The sequence below is a fragment of the Nycticebus coucang genome, chromosome 14, assembly GCF_027406575.1.
Source record: "Nycticebus coucang isolate mNycCou1 chromosome 14, mNycCou1.pri, whole genome shotgun sequence".
In the NCBI taxonomy this organism is placed as follows: Eukaryota; Metazoa; Chordata; class Mammalia; order Primates; family Lorisidae; genus Nycticebus; species Nycticebus coucang.
The window spans coordinates 91,002,433-91,025,569 of NC_069793.1; the positions used below are offsets into that span (position 1 = coordinate 91,002,433).

Consider the following 23,137-nt stretch of genomic DNA (forward strand, 5'->3'; position numbering starts at 1 on the left):
GCTGGGTGCGAACCTGACAGCCTTGGTGTATATGGCCGGCGCCCTACCCACTGACCTACAGGCACTGCCTATAGGTAGGTTTTTAACTATAGAGATGGTATAAGACAGTATTTTGTATATGAAGTGCTTAAATTAGGAAGCTAAAAATTGAAGAAATTATGAATGGAATATATTTTTGATAGGTAATTCCCATTGATATTTTAAGACACAAACTATAGCATTTGTTCCATGCTATAATCAGTCCAGATCACAGACAGCCTCCCACTCACGCACAAGCACATACACACACACCCATGCTTACATCTGTCCCTATCCCTTGGGGATATTGAATTTGAGATTTGGAGGTAGGGGGAATGAGCCATTTTCTGCATCCGTCCTTTCACCCTCTGCTTTCCATACCTTTCCCCAAAGGCCATGTCCTCAAAACTTCTCCTCTCAGGCAAACATACCCTTTAACGATCAGAGGTAGCAGCATGGCCAGAAAATGTTCCTATACCACCCCAAATTAATCTAATTTCATTAAAACTATGACAAGTAATCTCCCAAACTGAAGAGGCAAAGTAAAATGCAAGGAAGAGCTGGATGACAGTGCACCTGCTACCCTGGCGGGGCCTGCGTTCTAAGCACCTCTCCAGTGTTGAGGAAGAAAGACCCCAGGCAGGAAGAAGGCTTGGCCGTGGTCGGCACGGCTGCCCAGGCTCTGTACCCTGCTCTCAGCTCACAGCACACCCTCTCTCCAGTCATCACCCTTATTATCTCTGTCCTCGATGATTCCAGCATGAATGAATTCATTAATTTGGGCCCAGCCAGAAATATCTTACGCAATTATTCATACATGAGTACTATCAAGTGTGCATTTTCTCAAGCATGACCTTCCCGTTTGTCGTGGTGTAGTGGGAAAAGGTCACCGGGTTCCAAGTCAGGCAGATTTTAATGCACATCCTAGTTTTGTAATTTTGAGTAAATTCCTTAACCTGTCTGAGTTTCATTGTCTTAACTTCAATCATGTCAAAATAGCAACAATAATACTTACCGTACAGGATTATTTTAAGGATTAAGTTAGATAATTTGTCTAAAATGCTTGGCATATTAAAGGGGCTGATAGAAGAATAGATACTATTTTTCTCATTGTGATTGGAGGAGAGTAACTGGTTAGGTGAAAGTTTTAAAAAGTTTTAACAAAGAAACTGATCTTTAAAAGTTGGCTGCCCTCTAAGTAAAGACAGTATCAGTCACCTTAGAATACTTCTTGCTAGAAGAATCCGTAACATAGTCTATTTTAGTTGTATAAATTAATGACAAGTAGAAACACATCGCCAGAGAATGTTGTGTTTGGGGATTTTTTTTTTTTTTTTTTTTTTACTTCCTTGAAATGGTTGCAATTCTCCGAGACAGAAGAGCTCAGTCAGCTCAGTTCCAAAAAAAGGAGTCTGCCCATAACAAGTGGAGCGAGGCTTCAACGCCTGCTCTTAGGCTACTGAACCTTATCGAAAGCTCTGAAGCATGAAGTAACCCACAGGGACAGGCCTGCTGCCAAGAAGGGGCCCAGGAAGGACAGGGGACTTCGAGTGATGACTGAGTTTGACACCAGCCCTGGATTCTCCTTGGAAAGCAGGTTTTTCCAGGGCAGGTGGCTAAAGATGAAAGCTCCTACTGACACAGGCACAATGGGAACAGAATGTAATTAGAAATAACAGCTGAGGATATAAACCAATAGAGAAAACACAAGAGAACACAAAGAGGCACGCCCCCTGTTCTGAGCATGACTTTGAGGGTAACTTCTGCAGCTTAGACGAGGATCTCCACGTGGCATTTAAAGAGCTATACAACCCAGAAGGGAGTGCGAATGAACACGGGTGAGCAGGGCTGCACAGGAGTCTCAGAAGGAGACGCCCTCCCGTCTGATTCCTGAAAACCACTGCCAGCCCAGGAGGGGCCCCAGTAAGTAGTGGGCCACTTCTTCCAAAGCGTAATAGTGTGTGGCAGTCACAAAAACTTAACAAAAGCAGAACCCAAGAACACATATCACTTCTTTCTCTGCAACGTAATTCAAGAGAGACTTCACCTATTAGGACTAAATTTATTCCCAAGATGCTTGGAAAGTTTGAGGGCAAAAGGAGAGTTTTCACAATTAATTGGAATATCAAAAGGGAAGGTCATTTTATTTGTACCATTTTTTTATGCAAACCACTTTACTTTCACAAGCAAAATAAATCACTGGAAATGTATGTAGGTTTGAGGAGGAGAATTTAGAGTTAATGCCTGAGGTTTAAAATGCAGGGATTGGGTATTTCACCTTGTGCACTAATCCAGCTTACGATAGATGAATTCATATAAGTATTTATGTTGACGTTTTCCAGTTTGTGAAAGTGATTAGAAAGTAATAAATATAGAGGAAGCATAAATCTGTTCCATATACATAACCCAGAAAGTATCCAATAAACTCTTCTTTTATATATTCCTGACATTATACACAGGGCACAGCTGATTCTCAAAAGCAAACTACAAAATGGGTCTTATAGAGACAGAGGCTAGATTAGTGATTAACAGAGGCTAGGAACAGTAGGGGGCTGAAGGGTGGTTGATCAATAGGTATAAATAAAGAGTAAGAAGAAATAAGAACTAGTGCTCAATAGATCAGTAGGAGGACTATGGTTATAATCTATCGTACATTTCAAAATAGAGAATAATTCAAATGTTCCTACCACATAGAAAAGATAAATATTTACGGTAAAAGATATTCTTAAAATACCCTGTTTGGATCCTTACATATTATATGAATGTATCAAATTATATCTACCAATAAAATACGTACATTTTTATGTATCAGCAAAAAAAAGGTAAAAAAGTAAATGATACAATATAAAAAGACAGTGTTCTTCGATGTTTAGCAGTTGAACTTATTTCAAGTAGATAAATGCTCACGAATCCCTCTAGGAATTTTAAAACTTATTTTGCCATTTAGCATAAAATACAAGAACACTATAAAAGTATATATCAGTACATGATAAAAATATCGTTTATATTTATGGAGTAATAATAATCTTACAAATTAAATTACAAAAATAGCATAATATGATAAGACAGGAGAATTTGAGATTTGACCAATTTCCTAAGAAAGGATGTAGTATCTTAATCCTTCTGTGCTGCTATAACAGAGTATGTGAGATGACATAGTGTATAAAAAATAGAAAATATTTTCTGATAGTTCTGGAAGCTGGGAGTCCATAATCCGGGCGCTGGAGGTTCACATCTGATTAGGGCCTCATCTCTGCTTCCGTAAAGGTGCATTCCCCTGAGGGGAAGAAGGCTGGGTTCTCACTTGGCAAAGGACAGAGGAGCAAAAGGGCTGAAACCTTCACAAGAGCCTTGGTCCCTTTCACGGGGATCAGGAGCCCTCTGATCTGTCACCTCTTAAATGCCCCCTCTTACTAACGTCACATTGGCAACACCTGAATTTGGGGGAGGACGCATGAAGATCACCAAAGCAGGGTTCTTGCTTCCTTATTTGATTTCAGATACTGGGGTGTCAGCAACGTGTCTAACTACATGATATTCCCAGAGGAAGATGTGATGATAAGAGAAATTGTGTTCAAAGACGTAAAGAGGAAAAAAAAGACAACGCTCCATCACAAAATCGTATCAGGGCCCTCAAAAGGGACCAAGAATATAGAGGGGGAAAAGGATGGAATTCAATCACATACGGTTGCCTCACAGGTGACATGTTAAAATTGAGTCCATGCACGTAGACATTAGCATTGTCCAGGGGTAGAATTTCTCCTTGCTCTATTTTTGAGACTGTACAAAAGATCCTGGACTGCTTGAAACTTTAAGAGTCCACAATTAATAGCAATAATTTCAAGATTTCACAACTTTCATTAACTACTAAAAGGTATAGAAGCATAAAGAATCAGAAAATGTTGAAAAAAAATTTTTTTTCATTTTTCTTTTTTTTATTGTTAAATCATAGCTGTGTACATTAATGTGATCATGGGGCACCATACACTAGTTTTATAGACCGTTTGACACATTTTCATTACACTGGTTAACATAGCCTTCCTGGCATTTTCTTAGTTATTGTGTTAAGACATTTATATTCTATGTTTACTAAGTTTCACATGTACCTTTGTAAGATTCACTGTAGGTGTAATCCCACCAATCACCCTCCCTCCACCCAGCCTCCCCGCTCCCGCCCCTCCCGCTCCCCCTTCCCATATTCTTAGGTTATAACTGGGTTATAGCTTTCATGTGAAAGCCATAAATTAGTTTCATAGTAGGCCTGAGTACATTGGATAATTTTTCTTCCATTCTTGACATACTTTACTAAGAAGAATATGTGGGCTAATCTTACTGGAGTTAGATGACATCTCAAAGTAGTTTTGATTTGCATTTCTCTGATGATTAAAGATGATGAGCATTTTTTCATATGTCTGTAGGCCGTGTGCCTGTCTTCTTCAGAGAACTTTCTCTTCAAGTCCCTTGCCCAGCCTGTGATGGGATCACTTGCTCTTTTCTTGCTTATATGTTTGAGTTCCCTGTGGATTCTGGTTATTAAACCTTTGCCAGAGACATAACCTGCAAATATCTTCTCCCATTCTGAGGGCTGTTTGCTTGCTTTACTTACTGTGTTCTTGGCTGTGCAGAAGCTTTTTAGTTTGATCAGGTCCTAGTAGTGTATTTTTGAAGCTGCTTCAATTGCCTTGGGGGTTCCTCCTCATAAAATACTCGCCCAGACCGATTTCTTCAAGGGTTTTCCCTGCACTCTCTTCTAGTGTTTTTATAGTTTCATGTCTTAAGTTTAAATCTTTAAACCACTGAGAGTCTATCTTAATGGTGAAAGGTGTGGGTCCAGTTTCAGTCTTCTGCAGGTTGCCAGCCAGTTCAGCCAGCACCATTTGTTAAATAGGGAATCTTTTCCCCACTGAATGTTTTTAATTGGCTTGTCAAAGATTAAATAATGGTAAGTAGCTAGATTCATCTCTTGGTTCTCTATTCTGTTCCAGACATCTACTTCTCTGTTTTTGTGCCAGTACCATGCTGTTTTGATCACTATCAATTTATAGTATAGTCTGAGGTCTGGTAGCGTGATTCCTCCTGCTTTGTTTTTATTTCTGAGTAATGTCTTGGCTATTCAAGGTTTTTTCTGATTCCATATAAAACAAAGTATTATTTTTTCAAGATCTTTAAAGTATGACAGTGGAGCTTTAATAAGGATTGCATTAAAATTGTATATTGCTTTGGGTAGTATGGACATTTTAACAATGTTGATTCTTCCCAGCCATGAGCATGGTATGTTTTTCCATTTGTTAACATTTTCAGCTATTCCTTTTCTTAGAGATTCATAGTTCTCTTTATAGAGCTCTTTCACGTCCTTTGTTAGATAATCTCCCAAATATTTCATCTTCTTTGGCACTACTGTGAATGGAATAGAGTCCTTAACTCTTTTTTCAGCTTGACTATTGTTGGTATATATAAAGGCTACTGATTTATGAATGTTGATTTGGTAACCTGAGACGCTGCTGTATTCCTTGATCACTTCTAAGAGTTTTGTAGTAGAATCCCTGGTGTTTTCCAGATATACAATCATATCATCTGCAAAGACCGAAAGTTTGATCTCTTCTGACACTATATGGATACCCTTGATCGCCTTTTCTTCCCTAATTGTGGTGGCTAAAACTTCCATTACAATGTTAAAGAGCAGTGGAGACAATGGGCAACCTGGTCTGGTTCTTGATCTGAGTGGAAATGATTCCAATTTAACTCCATTCAATATGATATTGGCTGTGGGTTTCCTGTAGATGGCCTCTATCAGTTTAAGAAATGTCCCTTCTATACCAATTTTCTTAAGTGTTGTGATCATGAAGGGATGCTGGATATTATCAAAAGCATTTTCTGCATCAATTGAGAGAATCCTATGGTCTTTGTTTTCTAATTTGTTTATGTGCTGAATTATACTTATAGATTTACATATATTGAACCATCCTTGAGACCCTGGGATAAAACCAACTTGGTCATGATGTGTAATTTGTTTGATGTGTTGTTGGATTCTGTTTGTTAGGATCTTGTTGACTATTTTTGCATATATATTCATAGTGATATTGGTCTATAATTTTTTTTCTTGTTGGGTCTTTTCCTGGTTTGGGGATCAGGGTAATGTTTGCTTCATAGAATGTGTTGGGTAGTCTTCCTTCTTTTTCTACATTTTGGAACAGGTTGAGTAATATAGGTACTTGTTCATCTTTAAAGGTTTGGTAGAATTCTGATGTGAAGCCATCTGGTCCTGGGCTTTTCTTTTTAGGGAAATTTTGTATGGTTTATGCTATTTCAGAACTTGGTCTTGGCCTGTTCAACATTTCCACTTGATTCTGGCAAACTCTTGGAAGGTGATGTGCTTGCAAATATTGGTCAATTTCCTTTAGATTTTCATATTTTTGAGAACAAAGTTTCTTGTAATATTCATTAAGGATTTTTTGAATTTCTGAGGACTCTGTTGTTATTTCATCTTTGTCATTTCTGATTGATGAGATTAGAGATTTTACTCTTTTTTTCCTGGTTAGGTTAGCCAAAGGTTTATCTCTTTTATTGACCTTTTCAAAAAAACAACTTTTTTATTTATTGATCTGTTGTATAATTCTTTTCTTTTCAATTTCATATAATTCTGCTCTAATTCTGGTTATTTCTTTTCTTCTACTGGGTTTGGGGTTGGAATGTTCTTCCTTTTCCAGTTGCTTGAGATGACCCATTAACTTGTTAACTTTCTCTCTTTCCATTCTCTTGAGGAAGGCTTGCAGTGCTACAAATTTCCCTCTTAGGACTGCCTTTCCGGTATCCCAGAGGGTCTGATAATTCATGTCTTCATTGTCGTTTTGTTCCAAAAATTTTGCAATTTCCTTCTTAATCTCATCTCTGACTCAGCTATCATTCAGCATAAGGTTACTTAACTTCCATGTTTTTGTATGAGTATGCAGATCCCTGTTGTTACTGAGTTCAACTTTTATTCCATGGTGGTCCGAGAAGATGCAAGGAATACTTTCTATTCCTTTAAATTTACTGAGGTTAGACTTGTGACCTAAGATTGATCGATTTTGGAGTATGTTCCGTGGGCTGATGAGAAGTACGTGTATTCAGTTTTCTTGGGATGAAATGTTCTGTAGATGTCTGCTAAATCCAAATGTTGGATGGTTAGGTTTAAATCTAAAATTTCTTTGCTCAGCTTCTTATTGAAGGAGCTATCCAACACTGCCAAAGGAGTGTTGAAATCTCCGACTATTATGGAGCTGGAGGAAATCAAGTTGCTCATGTCTGTTAGAGTTTCTCTTATAAATCAAGGCGCATTCTGATTGGGGGCATAAATATTCATAATTGAAATCTCGTCATATTGAGTATTACCCTTAACAAATATGAAGTGACCATTCTTATCCTTCCTTACTTTTGTTGGTATAAAGCCTACTGTGTCTGCAAATAGAATTTCAACACCCACTTTTTTCCTATTACTGTTTGCCTGAAATATGGATGACCATCCTTTCACCCTGAGTCTATATTTATCTTTTAAGGTAAGATGTGACTCTTGTTTGCAGCAAATATCTGGCCTAAGTTTTTGTATCCAGTCAGCTACCCTGTACCTCTTTAGAGGACAGTTTAAGCCATTCACATTAATGGAGAATATGATAAGTCGGATAAAATTTTGGGTATCAAGTTATTCAAAAGTCTCATGGACATTTTTAATCCTTTTGCCACTGTGGAAGTTGAGTTTGATCAAAAGTTTCGGAGTGAGTTACTTTTGTAGTAGAGGATTGGGCTGGTCATTATGGAGGACAGGTCTTTGAATAACCTTTTTCAGATCTTTGAGGACTGCAAATTCTTGCTTCAGTGCGTCAAAATCCTTGGTGGTTTTGTCTTTAAATTCATTAAATTCTAGAGACAACTTTTGAATTTCTCCTTGAATTTCTAATTCCACCTCTTGAATTGCTCCTTGAATTTCTAATTCCAAATTTTCCTCCATTCTATTAATCTTGTTTGCAATCCAAATTCTGAATTCGATTTCTGACATCTTGGCCAGCTGTTTATTAATGGGATCTTCAGTTACATCTGCCATATCTTTTCCAGTAGGGGGGGGAGAGCTGATCTATTCTGGTTATTCATGTTACCAGAGTTTTTCCACTGATTCCTCCCTATGATTGTTTTACCATTTGATTTTTCCCTTGGAGCTCTTTCGAGGACCCGTACGGTGCTATGGCCTGAGAAACTGGGGACCTGTTTGATGTGGTGGGATGAAGTGGTTCTGTTTTGTTTTCAGCTGGTCTCTGTTCGACCCTAGTGAAACTGTTATTCTGGGTTGAAGTCTCAGCTGTGGTGAAATACCAGCAATTAAGTCACACCACCCACCACAGGCAACAATTGGAAAAGGAAAATGAAACCTTCCTACACCCACACACCCAGGGCCCCACTTCAATAGGAAAAGGTCAGGCAAAAGGTCCAAATCAATTGTCTTAGTCAGCACCTGTCTCAGGTGGGAGAGTTTAAAGGTCTCTGGCAAATGGATTGCAGGGGTCTGCTGACAACTCAGATATGGCTTGCTCCGGTGTTCCATGGAGTCAGGAGGACCCACCCAGCAAATAGATTAGTCTGGGAAGGTTGACCCTTCCTTCCCCACCTTGCACCTCTGTCACACCCAGTCACTGATAGCCCCGCAGGGCTGTTACCCAGTTGCCTCCAGTGAACAGATACTCCATGGGTTTGCACCTGCCTGAATCACAAGGAAATCTATTTCTGCTCTGCCAGGTCACTGCCCTCTGCCTCTATCCAGCAGGGGAGGTGAGGCCTGACAACCTTGGGCGCTTGATGGAGGCTGGGGGGTGTTCACTCAGTTCTAGCCCCACCCCTGATTGATGTTACTGACAGAACAGAAAAGAACAACTTTGCGGGAATTTGTTTGTTTCTGACCCTGCTAAATTCCCCTGCAGAAGAGATGCTGTTTTGAGTTTCCAGAGCCTGCACCTCAGGCCCTGTCTTTGCTCCTGCAGGTTTGTATTCGGTTAGCTGTCAGTTCTAGCCTCCTGCCTGCCTTTGTCTATAGGCTGACAATCCCCTGAGGGCCGGGTGCATCTTAGGCTCACTAAAGTGATCCTCTGGGTCAGCCCCACCCTGGGAACTTCCCGGCTCTGCACATGGGTTTCTATTCCCCGCACTCCACCCAGGCCGGTGCCGCCTCAGGCAAACCCTTTACTCACAGGGCCTGCGTTTCCGTCCCTGATCTGTTCCGCAGTGGTTGCCACCTGAGAAGATGCCCAGCCTCCTCTGATTGACCAGGGAGACAGGGGGTGTGGCTTCAGAATATCTGGGAGTGAGCCCTATTGTTGCCCAAAACAGCTGCTGCTCTGCGCCTCGGGGCACCGCCGCTCCATTGTGGTTTCCTCTCAGGTGACTGTCCTCTCCTCACTCCCAGGCCACAGAATCAGCACTGACCAGCTGCAGTCTAGGCCCTGTCCACACCCCTCGATAAATCACCCAAGTATCTGGACTCCTGGGGTACAGGCCTCCAGACCTCAGAATGAGAGTGGAGGGGAGTGCTGGGACTCAGAATTGCAGGTAGAGAATATATACAGTTCTATACAGTTTTATCCCTGCAGGAGAATACCGCAGCACCCTAGTAGAGGAGGTAGGTCCAGTTTTTAGAGGGTCTCTCCCGTGGAGTGAGTGGGAGGAACTTTGAACTCTGCTCGTTTATTTGTGGGGCATTCCAAGCTGTTCTCATGGGGGAGGGGACTCCCATCTGCTTGGTGAGGGATTTTGTGCCTTTTGTATGTATCCTTGTGGTCGCAGCTCGCCTCAGCAGGGTTGATGTGCGTTCTTCTCTCTTGGTGCAGCTCTAATCCACCAGGTTACTTGCTAAATTTCTGTCCTTTAACTCTCCTTCTGGACAGGAGCCTCTGTGGAAAGCTGGCTTCTGTCAGCCATCTTGTCTCCTCCCTCCCCGGCTCATTTTTCTACTCCAACTAGAGACAGAGTTTGAAAAAAGATTTTTGTAGACAACACTTATTGTAATAGGTAATAATGCAAATTATTCCTACTCAAGATAACTTCCCACTTGAGAAGTGGCATCAAATTCAGTAATTTACTTACGTTGCATCTTTATGACTTTTCTTCAGATCAAATAACATGTGCTGTGTTTATCTTATTTTATTTTATTATTTACATTTCCCAATTGGAACCGTCTCCATTATTAATACATTATAATTGACTAAGAAAATGAAACAAAAATTTTAAATAGAAAATTTTCTAATGACTCATTTTTCCAAACTAAATATTTTTATAACTCCTGTAATTTGTGGTTTGTATCTAGAGTCCTTTTCAATTCTGGCACATGTCATAGAGTCTGAGAACTATTACAATTACTAACGAAATACCAACTAGAAAAGTGTGGACTAAGGTATATTAAGCCATTATTCATAATTGATTAATGATCTTGAAAATGGAGATTTTGAAAATGATCTTGAAAATGGGGATTTCTTTTCTTTACACCATGAAAAAATTTTACCCAGATGATAAAGTAAAACAGCCATTTAATATCTACCTTGTTTTACTCATATAGATTGATGCTGGGTGAAAGGGAAAATAAAAACTAAATGCCCATGGACAGTGCTTTCACTTGCACAGACTCTCCCATCCCTACCAAAAGAAGCTGACGTCCACTCACAAAATGCAGAAGCAGTCAGAGGAATTCACACTATGCTCCAAGAACAAAATTTTATTTTGTCTGGTCTACCTCTAGATAATACCCTTTCCTAGATACACAACCCTTCTCCACACATCTCCCACCTCTACTTTCTACTTGTTCACAGAGCTTGAAGAATCTGTGGAAATCGGGCTCAAGGTTTACTAGTTTTTACATGACTCATCAATATGGACAGAGGTTTTCATTTATTTATGCACCCTAGATACCAGTCAGGGGCTTCCACACTCCTGAGATTATGTGTGCTTTGATTGGCATGTTTCACACCTTGTGGAATTTTGAAGCCCTGTATCCTCCAGCTTCCCAGGGAGCTTCAGGCTGTGGCCACTCCAGTCCCTCTGATTTCCTATATTTGACGTCTCTGCCTTCATCTTCTGTTCACTTCAGATATGGAACTTAGCCTTCTGTCATTTGTTTCCACAAATTAAAAAGACTCATTTAGTGAAAAAAAAAAAAAAAAAGACTCTTGTAATGGCTTAAGTTGGGTGATGGTACATGAGATTCATTGCATTGTTGGGCAGTGGGTGCACGAGATTCATTACATTGTCTTTATATCTGATTATGCTTGAGATTGTCCACATCTTTTAATTGATACTGAAATGGCTCATATAATGTCCGGTATGTATATAAAGCAGATTTTATAGAAATGTTGGAATAGAGGTAGAAAGAGACAACATACAAGCAATCTTCTGAAAATTGTCCTAAAAGAAGTTCTGTTCTTAAAAGTTCATTCAGCTGCCCCACGGCCAGTGGCTTCTCTGTGGAGCTTGTGCTCGTCACTTCTGTTCACCTGGCTTTTGTGCATCTTGATGACCCCACCCCACCCACCCCATTGTCTCTGGGGCTTTGGATTCCTCACCCTGTGTTGTAAAGAACAGTTGTTCCCATCAACTATTCCCAAGGTGCCCAGCTGAGGTACAACCCTTCTCACTCATCAGGACCCATCCTCCTAAGAGTACAACCAGCAGAAATTAATTCTATTGATTTTATCACATGCACCCCAATATCCTGTTAGCATCAGACATTTGAGAACAGCAGTACAACATATAATTTTTGTTTTTAAGATCATCCTTTTGGATAATCCTTTGCTCTCAGGTTTTTAAATATACAATTTGAGGAAAGTCTTGACAATCCATTGGACAATGTCCTGTATGCACATACACGTATACAGCTCTTATTACAACGGCCAATCTGTGAATGTCCATATTACCAACCAACTTCCAGGCCTCTTTACTGTCAATTACTATTTTTGACATGTCATGATAAGTCCTTAACCTTCTCATTCCTCTTTTCTAAGTCAGGATTTTTAAATAAGCCAAGATTCTCTAAAGTTCCTAAGATTAACTATTAATTTAGTGTTTCTTTTCACTAAAAGAAACATTCCACTGCATCTCCCTGGATGGATTGGTAAAAGCCACATTTAATCTCAAACTCCTTTTGTGACCATTGTTTTTTCCCTCTTCCTTTACCTTTTGATACTAAATCTCAACTGATGCACAAATTTTTCTTCGAGTCTAAATTTTACAGCAACATTAGATACGCATGCTGGCTGCATTTTTCTTTGTCGGAAGAATTGTAATTTATTGAACTATAGTAACAGCGTCCTCTAAAATAGTCACTCCCCTGCCAATCCTCACCAATTTACATACTTTCCCATTCCCATAAATTTTGCTTTCTAATTACCTTGTGTGGATGATCAGAATTCTAATTCATTATAAAGCTTCAGTCAAAATCAAAAGCATAAATTCTGATGTTTGTCATTTTTTAAGCCAAAAGAATGTGTTATATACATCCGCCAGGAAGTGTTCCTGATTTGCCAAATCTTGACTTCGTACTCAGTCTGTGCATTCCTGTAACATCAAATACCAGGGGTGCCAAAAAAAATGCAGACACATTTATGGGTGTATTACTTTTTGAGGCTGAATTGCATTACGGTAGAAATGCGTAGCATAATGTTCACTCAAAAGATGGTGTTAATCAAATGAATGCTAGCGCCACCATGTGGCAGACATGAAAAGAATGGCTTTTTCTATTAAAATGTGAACACATTCTTTGGCACTCTTTGTTTCCCATTGCAATACATGTCAAACTTCATTGTATTGCTTATTTGTATTAGCAATTGCTTATTTAATATTAGACTGTAAGTATAATGTGGACAGGAACCATGTGGTCTTGTTCTCTGATAAATCCCAGGATATGGCATGTTGCCTACAGTCCATGAGGTGCCCAATAATACTTGGCAACGGTCTGAGCACTCTGCACCCATCTCAACAAGGATTTCAATAGATCCCAGTCATTGTACATCTTTTCCACTTATGGAGGCGTTAATCCCCTTCCAAGAACCTAAAGTAAATTTAAATCCATGAAAAATAACAGAATTATAGCTTTCATGTGAGAGCCCCAAATATGTGTCAAATGGTCTATGAAGCGAGTGTATGATGCCCCATGATCATATCAATGTATACAGTTATAATTTAATAAAAAAGATGAATAAAAACAATTATATACAATAAAAAAAAATAACAGAATTAAAATGGAGGGATCATACATTACCAGAACACAAATAAATAGGAGAATCAAGTACAGGTTGCCTTCAATATGTGAAAATGTTGCTTTTCTGAAGTTTTTTCTTTTCTCGTATGTAAGTGAGTTCAAGCTCAAAACACATTTTCCATAAGAAAAAATATATATAAATTTTTGTTCTGATTTTCCATTAGTCCATCTTTTTTATTTCAGATTAATATGAGGGTATAAATGATTTAGTTGCATTTTTAGTTTCTGAGGTAAAGTTCAAGTTCTAGTTGAGCCCTTCAAGCAGCGGGTGTGCTGTACACCCTTACATTGTGCTCATTAGGTGAGAACTTACCAATCACCTTCCCTCCTTCCACCAGCCCCCCTGAACAATTGTGTTTTCTAGTGTGGGCTTGTAATGTGGACAGGACCATGTGGTCCTGTGGTGATTGGTTTTATATTAGTACTGAGTACCTTAGATACCTGCTTTTCCATTTTTATGATTCTTTACTAAGAAGAACGTAACTCATTCCAGGTAAATACAAAAGATGTAAAGTATCCATCTTGTTTAAGGCTGACTAGTATTCTATGGTGGACATACACTGCAGTTTGCTAATCCATTCATGGCTTGATGTGCAATTGGATTGGCAATTGTGAATTGAGCTGCAGTGAACATTCTAGTGCAAATGTCCTTATGGTAGAATGATTTTTTTTTCTAGGTAGATACCTAGTAATGGGATTGTGGGATCAAATGGAAGGTCGACTTTTAGTTCTTTGAGGACTTTCCATACTTCTTTCCATAGAGGTTGTATTAGTCTGCGGTCCCACCAGCACTGTAAAAGTGTTCCCTTCTCTTCACATCCACGCCAGCATCTGCAGCTGTGGGATTGGTCTATCTTCTATGATGCAGTTGACATATTTACTCATTAACAATAAATAATGACGGCAATGGAAGGAGTAGCTTTCTCTTACTAAGCTTATCAGGCACCAGGTCCCATGCTGAGAATTTTATTTGTCTCTCCTTCTATCATTCTCCTAACAAAACCATGAAATAGGTAATATTGTCTCTACCATAGAGTGAACTGAGGTTTAGACACGTTGGTAACTTGCCCAAATTTGCCCAGCCAGGAAGGTGTAGAAGATGCTTTTGTATGTTTTGTAGGAAGTTGTGAATTGAGATCTGTGGAGTGAAAAGCCGCTTTTCTTTCCTTTATCAAGCTAATCATATCATAATACTAGTTATGAAAAAGTACAAAACAACACAACTGAATAAAAATTCATTTAAAGTTTTCACAACTGCTGCTACCTGACTGTTATATCCCAAACAAATTATAGTTAACTATTACTGGAGCAAATGGGTAGGAATAGTACCATAGAGAGGCAGAGCACAAAGTGACTGTAAAAATACTAACCCAGCAAAACTGCTGCCTTCACTAGCTATGTGGTCTTATATAAATCATCATCCTTTTAAGCCTTGGTTTTCTGATACGTAAAAATACGAGATAATTCTGGGTCATAATTTGTAGTTCTGAAACTCTGTCATGCACACGTTTAATTAAAATACCACAAATAGATGCCAAAAAAGCCTTAGCTTTTATACCCAGTAAATCCAAATGTCAGTTCACCATAAAACGAAATTTTAACCGCTCAATAATTTCCTTTCTTTCTTTCTTTTTCTTGAGACAAAGTCTCTGTGGTGTCAGCCGAGCTCACAGCAACCTCAAACTCCTGGGTTCAAGTGATCTTCCTGCCTCAGGTGCCTGGGGCTGCACGTGCCTACTACTGCACTGGGCTAATTTTTCTATTTTTAGTACAGACAGGGTCTCATGGTTGCTCAGTCTGGTCTGAGCTCAAGTGATCCTCCTGACTCAGCCTCCCAGAGTGCTGGGATTATGGTCCTGAGTTTTCGCACCCAGCCTGCTCAACCATTTTCTACATTGTTAAGGACGTTTTGCTGATAGGTTTGACAAAATTTTCTTTTTATTCCATTAAAATTCTTTGAACACGAGAGCTTTCAAAATTTCCTCAGGATACCATTCATTTTGATAATCTGGCAAAAGAGACTTCAACTGATCTTCCTCCCCACTGCCTGCTTCTCGAGCTTCATTTCTCTCTGTTGCCACATTTTCTCTCCATTCCATGCCCTAATGCCATAGTTTCTTATCACTTTGATGTTTTTTGGTTTTTTTTTTTTCCTCTTATCTCTTCCCGGAATTCTCCTTCCTTTCTCCAATTGGGAACCCTACTTAGCTTTAAATGCTTAGTTGAGACATCAACTCTTCTGGAAAGCTTTCCCTAAATCCCCAGAAAGGGTAAAACTGTATTTCCATAGCCCCTTGATGTGTGCTACCATTGCAATATATAGAACATACGTGTTATACAGATTTTCTTATACGTCTATCTAAACTGTAAGTGCCTGTGCTTGGCTCAGCATGTGATATTGAATCAAATTGTGTATTGATTACATTGATTGCTATGTATCCAATATTCAAACCTTTGTTATTACTCGTAGGTTTTTTATAGGCAAGAGGGTCACAGCAGCAGTCAAGTTATTGAAACGCAGAAACCTCAAGCAGTGGTGCCCCTCCCTGACGCTGGAGTCTATATTATTGAAGTTCGAGCGTGTAGTGAAGGAGGAGACGGAACACCTAGTTCCCAAATCAGGGTCCCATCATATTCAGGTAGGTGTGACATGTCCACACGACAGGCTTAATTTGGGGATCACCAACCATTATCAACGTGGCATACACATCATCAAAATGGGTACGAAAGATTGCGTGCCCCAGAGATTTTTGAGGGGTTTCGCTTCTTGCTCTGAGCTTCATATGAACAATGGTAATCTGCTCACAACTAGATAGATTTTTATTATTTGAATATAATAATTATTGATAGAAATATTGATTTCTAAATGCATTTCATCGGCTATCATGATTATTGCAATATTAAGAGTTGCTAACGTTTACTGAGTCTTTGCTGTAGATCAGGCATGATCAAAAGTGCTTTACACACATCATCTTATTTAATTTTATTAACTATTATATGAGGTAGGTGACATTTTTTTCTGTTTTCCAAAAAAACATTTAAGTAACTTGCCTGAGACCACACTAATACTACACAGCCGCACGAGGATTCAGAGCCAGGTATCCTTGGCTACAAGGCCACCCATCTTCCCTACCACCACCATCATCATCACACAGGCAAGGGAATGCTGATTAAAGGAAGTGCTTGTCTCCAAGGCCATACATCTTCCCTACCACCACCATCATCATCACACAGGCAAGGGAACGCTGATTAAAGAAAGGGAGAGTTTATAAATTGGAGAGAAAGTAATCATGGTGTCAAGGTAGTCAAAAAAGGAAGAAAGGCTTTAATGAGGTATGCAAATCTCTAATTAAGAAAGTAACAGTCAATTTTTTTAATATTACATAAAATTTTAATGTGCTTTAATTAATAGGTAATTATGAACCTTATTTGTTGAGCAATCATTCCCAAACAGAATGATCAACCTAACATGATGTCTGCAGTAATATCCTGGAAAGCTCTGCATGTGGCCTAATGTTATTCAACATATTTCAACTTGGAATCAAACTAGAGTCACTGCTTATGATTTTTTTTTTTTTTTTGATGCTGCAAAATGGGACAGAAAGCAAATACAGTGTAGAGAAGAAAAGGATAGACCGGAACTTTGAGAAAAACTGTTGACATAATACTTGATAAACTCTGACTTCTCACATACAAATACACAATGAGAGGGTGGCGCCTGTGGCTCAAAGGAGTAGGGCGCTGGCCCCACATGTCGGAGGTGGCGGGTTCAAACCCAGCCCTGGCCAAAAGCTGAAAAAAAAAAAAAAATACACCATGAGATAAGGGATATTATTAGGACAATTAATAAAATTTGCATACCTTATATTTGATAATATCAACAATAATCTTCCATTTTTAAAAAGTGTACTATGGTTATATCATTTTAAAAATGTGTACTATGGTTAAAAAAGTTCCTTGTTTTTAGAAACTATACATTAAAGTATTTAGGAGCAAAAGGGCATCCTGTCTGTAATTTTATTTCAAATGATTCAGGAACATGTACATGTATGTATTTATAGCAAAAATGATAAAATGTCAACATTTAAGGCATTTGGGTAAATTCCTTGTTCTATTTTTACAACTTTTCAGTACATCTAAAATTATTTTTAAATGAAAAGTCAAAAGTTAAAACCTAAGGTAGGGGAAATCTGACTTTTTAATAAATTCTGGTAAAAAGGCCTAAGAATTTAAATTACATTGTGGTCACAGAACCACTTAATACGCTTTATGATTCATTTATAAAACTGGTTTCAAGAGGAAGAACAGTAACACTATCCTCGCATTGATTAGTTCACAATTGAACTGCTCAGAGGAGGGTGCTAAATTTTCAAGAGCACCTTGAAAGATTAAAGATTTTTTTTTTTTTCCGAAAAGTGAAAAAAGATAACAACTCTCCTCTGGCTTCCTAAGTGTCAAATTTCTCATAACGATATAGTGAGCATTTACTGAGCGCCTCATCACATTCCTGGCATTGTGCTGGGTGTTTTCCATATATTACCTTATTTGATCCTCTAGCGATCTTTTGAATGAGGTATTTTATTATTTTCTGACTCTCTGAGGTTCCTTTCAGGGCTAACACAGTTGGATTCTATTCTGAATAAGGTCAGTCCCAAAGTTTTAGGTACTTATAAAGACCTTGAGTCTCCCATTTATATTTTAATTAACTTGTAACTTCTATTCCATAAAAAATTTGTTAACTTTTATGTTTTACTAAGAACATTTTTATTGGTGTAACCCATTTCTTGTGTTTCAATAAAGGGAAATCTCATGGTATTGTCTACCTTAGACTCACAAAACCTGAGTAATGGTTGCTTTCATTTTTATCATATCCCAGAACCAAATGTCTATACAGTTGAATACCCAGCCCCAGTGCTACAGCTGGGGCTAGAACCCAGTCTAAAGTTGCTATGCTGTGGAATTTTGGGTTGTTTTATTTTACTATACCAAAGTAATATTTTTTAACTTTGTTGTTTTATTTTACTATACCAAAATAACATGTATTAACCTTGTGAATTCTATTTGGAATTTGAGATATAGACCCTACTTAGCATTCTGAAAGTGGGATGCTTTTTTAAAAGTGTCATGTAAGTTGATTTAACAAGGATACAGCCACTACCAAATAAATAGATAAGATGTTTTCACATTTTTTTTATTTATTAAGCGTGTACATATCATTCCAGGGAGGCTTCCTCATCTTGCCTTTCTTATAGCTAACATGTGGCTATGCATGTCCCAATAATCTCATTTTGTGTAATTGAAATATATGTAACATTCTCCAATATGTTGATTAATAAGTTTTAGTAGTGCATTAGCTGTAACAATTTTCAAAGGAAAGAAGATTTGCTGATTTTTTGCATGTACGAGTTTTACCAAACAAATGATTCTTAAGCTCTTAAGCATCTGGAAAATAAATTTAAACTCTATCTGTGTAACAAAAATCACTCCCAGAATCCCATTACACTCAATCTTGCCAGAGAGGACAGTGTGACAGAAGATTTCAATAATTGGTAGATTTTACTATTATTAAGGTTTTAATTAAGGTCAATCATTGTCTCTTAAGAAAGATAATACATAAAAAGCGTTTGAATCCCCTACTCCCGAGCTCAGTTACTTTAAACAAATTCTACAATCTAAATCCCGGTTTCTAATCTACGACAGGGAGTAACTAATAGCACTTCCCATACAGGAATGTCGTGAGGATCAAGTACAATAATGTACATGACAGCTTCGTGCAGGGCACAGTGTACAGTGAATGTTTATTAGCTATCCTGATGGTGATGCTTCAGAAGCATTCTGCCTCCAAGAACCACTCCTGAAGTTAGAGTCTAAAAGTCCTATTCATTCTTCTTAGTAAAGTATCGCAAGAATGGAAAAGTAATTATCCAATATACTCCATACTAACATAAAGTCAGTCTATAAACAATGACATGTTCCTAAGAACAATAAAACACTATCATAGTCCAGTTTGGGGGAGGAGGGAAGCTAGAGGGAGGAGGGAAGAAGACGTCGGGCAGAAGGAGGGAGGGCAGGAGGCGGGATCTCACCTAATGTGCATGTCGGGAGGGTGTATGACATGCCCCTGGGTGAGGGGCCCATCTACAAATGGAACTTTACCCTGGAAGTGAGAACAATGTAACTTAAATATTGTACCCTCATATTAATTTGAATAAAGTTAAAATTAATAGACAAATAAATAAATAAATGTCGTATTTAGTTAGTGGCTTTGTGGAGCTATCAAAACTACTTTAGTCTCATATCATAGGTGTAATCCGATAACTGCTCTGATACATCAGCTGTATACCCTGCTTTGGGCTCACAAAAGAAAAAGTTGTCCTGAGTATAGGAGTGATGAAAGATTGCTGGGTTTTGCCAAGTTTTGCATGAGAAACTAAATTTAAGCCCTCTCAACTGAGATAATCAATCAAGGACCAATACATCATTTAAGTACATAAAATAATATTTTATTATTATTAAAGAGGAAATTTAACAGAAGTAATTGCAGTCATGCAATTACTTAATGATGGAGATGCGTTCTAAAAAGCTACCACGAGGCCCTTGGTGGCAGTGTGACCGTCACTGTGTGTAATCACACACACCCAGATGGGACAGGCTAGGACACATCTGACTTATGAGACAGACTATTGCTTGAAGGCTACGAACTTCCACATTATGTGACTGTACTGAATATGGTAGGTAATTGTAACACAATGTTTACATATTAAAAATTAAGTAAAAAGACAGTTTAAAAGATTAAAAATGGTCCACCTGGATGGGGCACTTACCAGGAATGGAGCTTATGGGACTGAAAGCTGCTCTGGTGAGTCAGTGAGTGAGTGCCGAGTGAAAGTGCAGGCCTAGGATGCTACTTGGCATGGCTGTAGACTTTAAAAACGCTGTGTGCATAGAATAACTACATTTATTTATTTATTTTTATTTCAGATTAACATAAGGGCACGTATAATTGGGTTACATTGTTTGCATATGTTAGGTAGCCTCCAAGTTGTAGTTGAATACTTTACCTGGAAGGCCCATGGTACACCCCTACACTTACCCGTTACGCGGGGGCTTCCCAAGCCCCTTCCCTCCCTGCCCATGTCTTCCCTACTTGAATTTAACTGAGTTTTCCTGCTCATGTTGACCCAACAGTGGAGAAACCCGGCAAGCACTGCCTTAGCCAGGTGATCAAGACCAACACAGTGCTGATAAGAAGGGTGGATGGTACATGGCCTCGGTGTGGTGTGATGAGAAGGGTGCTTTACCGTGCTTGTCCCCTCCCAGAACACATAACCCCAGGGTAATCATGAGAAAACAACAACACAATCTCAAACAAAGTTCATTCTACTAAATACCTGACTAGAAATCCTCGAAATTGTCAGAGTCATCAGAAACAAGGCAAGTCTGAGAAACTGTTAGAGTCTGGAGGAGCGTAAGGAGAAGCGATGGCCAGTGGAACATGGGATCTTGGATGAGACCCTGGAACAAGAAATGGATGTTAGGGAAATATGAAAAAAACGGAATAAAGTTTAGACTTGGCACTTCCTAACACGCAATAACAATAACGTAACAGTAGGAGAAACTGTCAGGGTCTTACAGAAATATATTTATACTTTGGAACTTTTCTATAAATATAAAACTGTTCTAAAATTCAAAAATGATGTAAAATTTTTTTAAAAAGAGAGAAAGAAACAGGACGAACATGGTGCTCACTTGTCTTACAGGCTACCAACAGCTCTTGCCCAACCCAAGCAAAACCAATGTGTTCCCGTGTGCTTCCCTTTCTCCAGGTGGGAAGATCACAAGTGCTCAGTCCGCCCTCCACACCTTCTCCACGTCTTCACCGTCCGTGACGCTGCTCTTGGCACTGACGATTCCTTCAACCTCCTGGTGAAAACTGCTGACTTCCTGTGCATTTTCTTTGCTTTCGTTGATAACAGCGGTGAATAGAGAGTAGTGTCAGGGGAGGCCCCATCCTAAGAGGAGCTTGAGCTTTACCAACTGGGACTGCAGGCCGCGCACTTACAGGAGGCTGGGGGCGGGGGGACGACTTATCCGTCAGGTTTCTCTTTGGTCTTTGTAAATGGACAGGACAGTTCTTGGTCCAATAACAAATATGCAGATTGTATGTAATGAATTTTCGTAAGCAAAGGTAATTTCTGTCAAATGTATTCTTTACTTTTTTAATCTGTTGGCATTTGATTTTGTATCTGATGACCCCCAAGTGTGTGCCATCCATTTTTTAAGTAAGCCGTCTTTAGCAGGTCTGTTAAAAAACAAATACGAACCTGAGAATGAAAAGTTTGCTTAAACCTGAGTCCAGTGTTTTTCATTTTCCCTTCAGTTAATTATTCCAATTTCCAAACCAGCAGGAGATGTTCAGTTAAGTGGCCCATGATAGGATAAGTATACAACATTTTTCTTGGAAAATACTGCAATAGCAAGATTTGTCAATAGCTATTCTATATGCACCCCCCAGAGCAAGTTATTAGGATAGGGAATAAGCCATTTACATTAGTGTAAGGTAAGTAGAAAGTGAGTCCAGATGAATTTAAGTGCTATTGTTTTTCATAAAGTACTATGTTATCTAGCAGCAAATAAAGTAAATGTTTATTTTTAATAATAAAAGATAGTTTAAGGTCACCAAAAATATAAGCTCACTAAAAACCGCAGACATGCTGCCACGGGTGCTATATTAAAAATAAAATGAACATGGGACAAAATTTTACAATTGTTCCTCCCACTGCCAGAACAGATGTTGAATTAGAACCAAGCTTTGCTACTAATGGCAAAAATGTTAAGGGCAATGAAAATTTGTTGTACAAATAATTATGCATAGTATATGGATTAAAGTGGTTCAAGCATAACAAATAAATTTGGATTTTTAAAAACCATTCCAGGCAACACATACCATTTATAAAATATTTTCAATTAGGAAAATAAAGATCTCTCTTTGATGAATTTATTTTTTTTAATTAATCTATGAATTATGGCATCGGTACAAGGACTCAGCTCGATTCTGTGGCTTGGGAGGTGAGCCCATTTGCTGTTTTGATCAATCAACTTGAGCCTGAGTGATCCTAGGTAATTGTTGGAAAGTGAGATAACAGTTTTCTGCTCGATGATCCCCTACAGAAGTTCTAGCAAATATGAGAATACACTAGAATTGACATTACATTTGCTACATCAGCTACCTACCAGGCTTTGAGCTCACAAAAGAAAAACTTGTCCTTTCAAAGATGTCTGAAAATATAGTTATTGCAAAGTCATATTCCTGAAAAGACCCTGAAGAAACACCTTTTATAGGTGATGTTAATATGAGAATAAAAAGTAGTTTCATTCCTTTGATTAATTAATTCCTATTAATTCTATTTGCATCTTTAATAAAGAGAAAAGTAAAGCAATATTGAGATTAAATTTCTCACTCTAGAAGTTAATCCTTGTAAAATAAGAGGCAAGATGGAAGTTTCTGTTCAGAACATCCTCAAAGATTAGTTTCAGAGCCACAGGAAAATTTTGTATGTCGGTTACTCATTCTCTTTGGGAGAAATGATGTCTAAGACAGCCCTAAACAAATAAGAAGTTATTTAAAAGTCTCAGTCAACATAGTATCCTAGTAAATACTGCAAATGGTAAATACTTAACCTGTGAGTCACAGGACCAAGAACCTTTCTTGAACATCTCCTTTGGAGTTGGAGAGACTGGACTTCTTAAGAAGAGGGGTGCTAACTAGCTGACAGAACTGGAGTTCTCTCAAGTATGGTGTAACTGCAAGAATAAATTCTGCATCTATACAACAATGCAAAAAGAATATTT

At 38.5% G+C, this 23,137-nt stretch overlaps 1 protein-coding gene across 1 annotated transcript in view; it reads left to right on the plus strand.

Moving 5' to 3' along the window:
• CNTN5 (contactin 5) overlaps nt 1-21,748 on the plus strand; it is a 1,447,249-nt gene extending 1,425,501 nt beyond the window's left edge. Inside the window, exons 24-25 of the mRNA XM_053561942.1 lie at nt 15,756-15,924; nt 21,112-21,748. Coding sequence (XP_053417917.1) covers nt 15,756-15,924; nt 21,112-21,215 — 273 coding nt within the window. The 3' untranslated portion in view covers nt 21,216-21,748. The remainder of the gene's footprint in view (nt 1-15,755; nt 15,925-21,111) is intronic.
• The last annotated feature ends 1,389 nt before the right edge of the window (nt 21,749-23,137 follow it).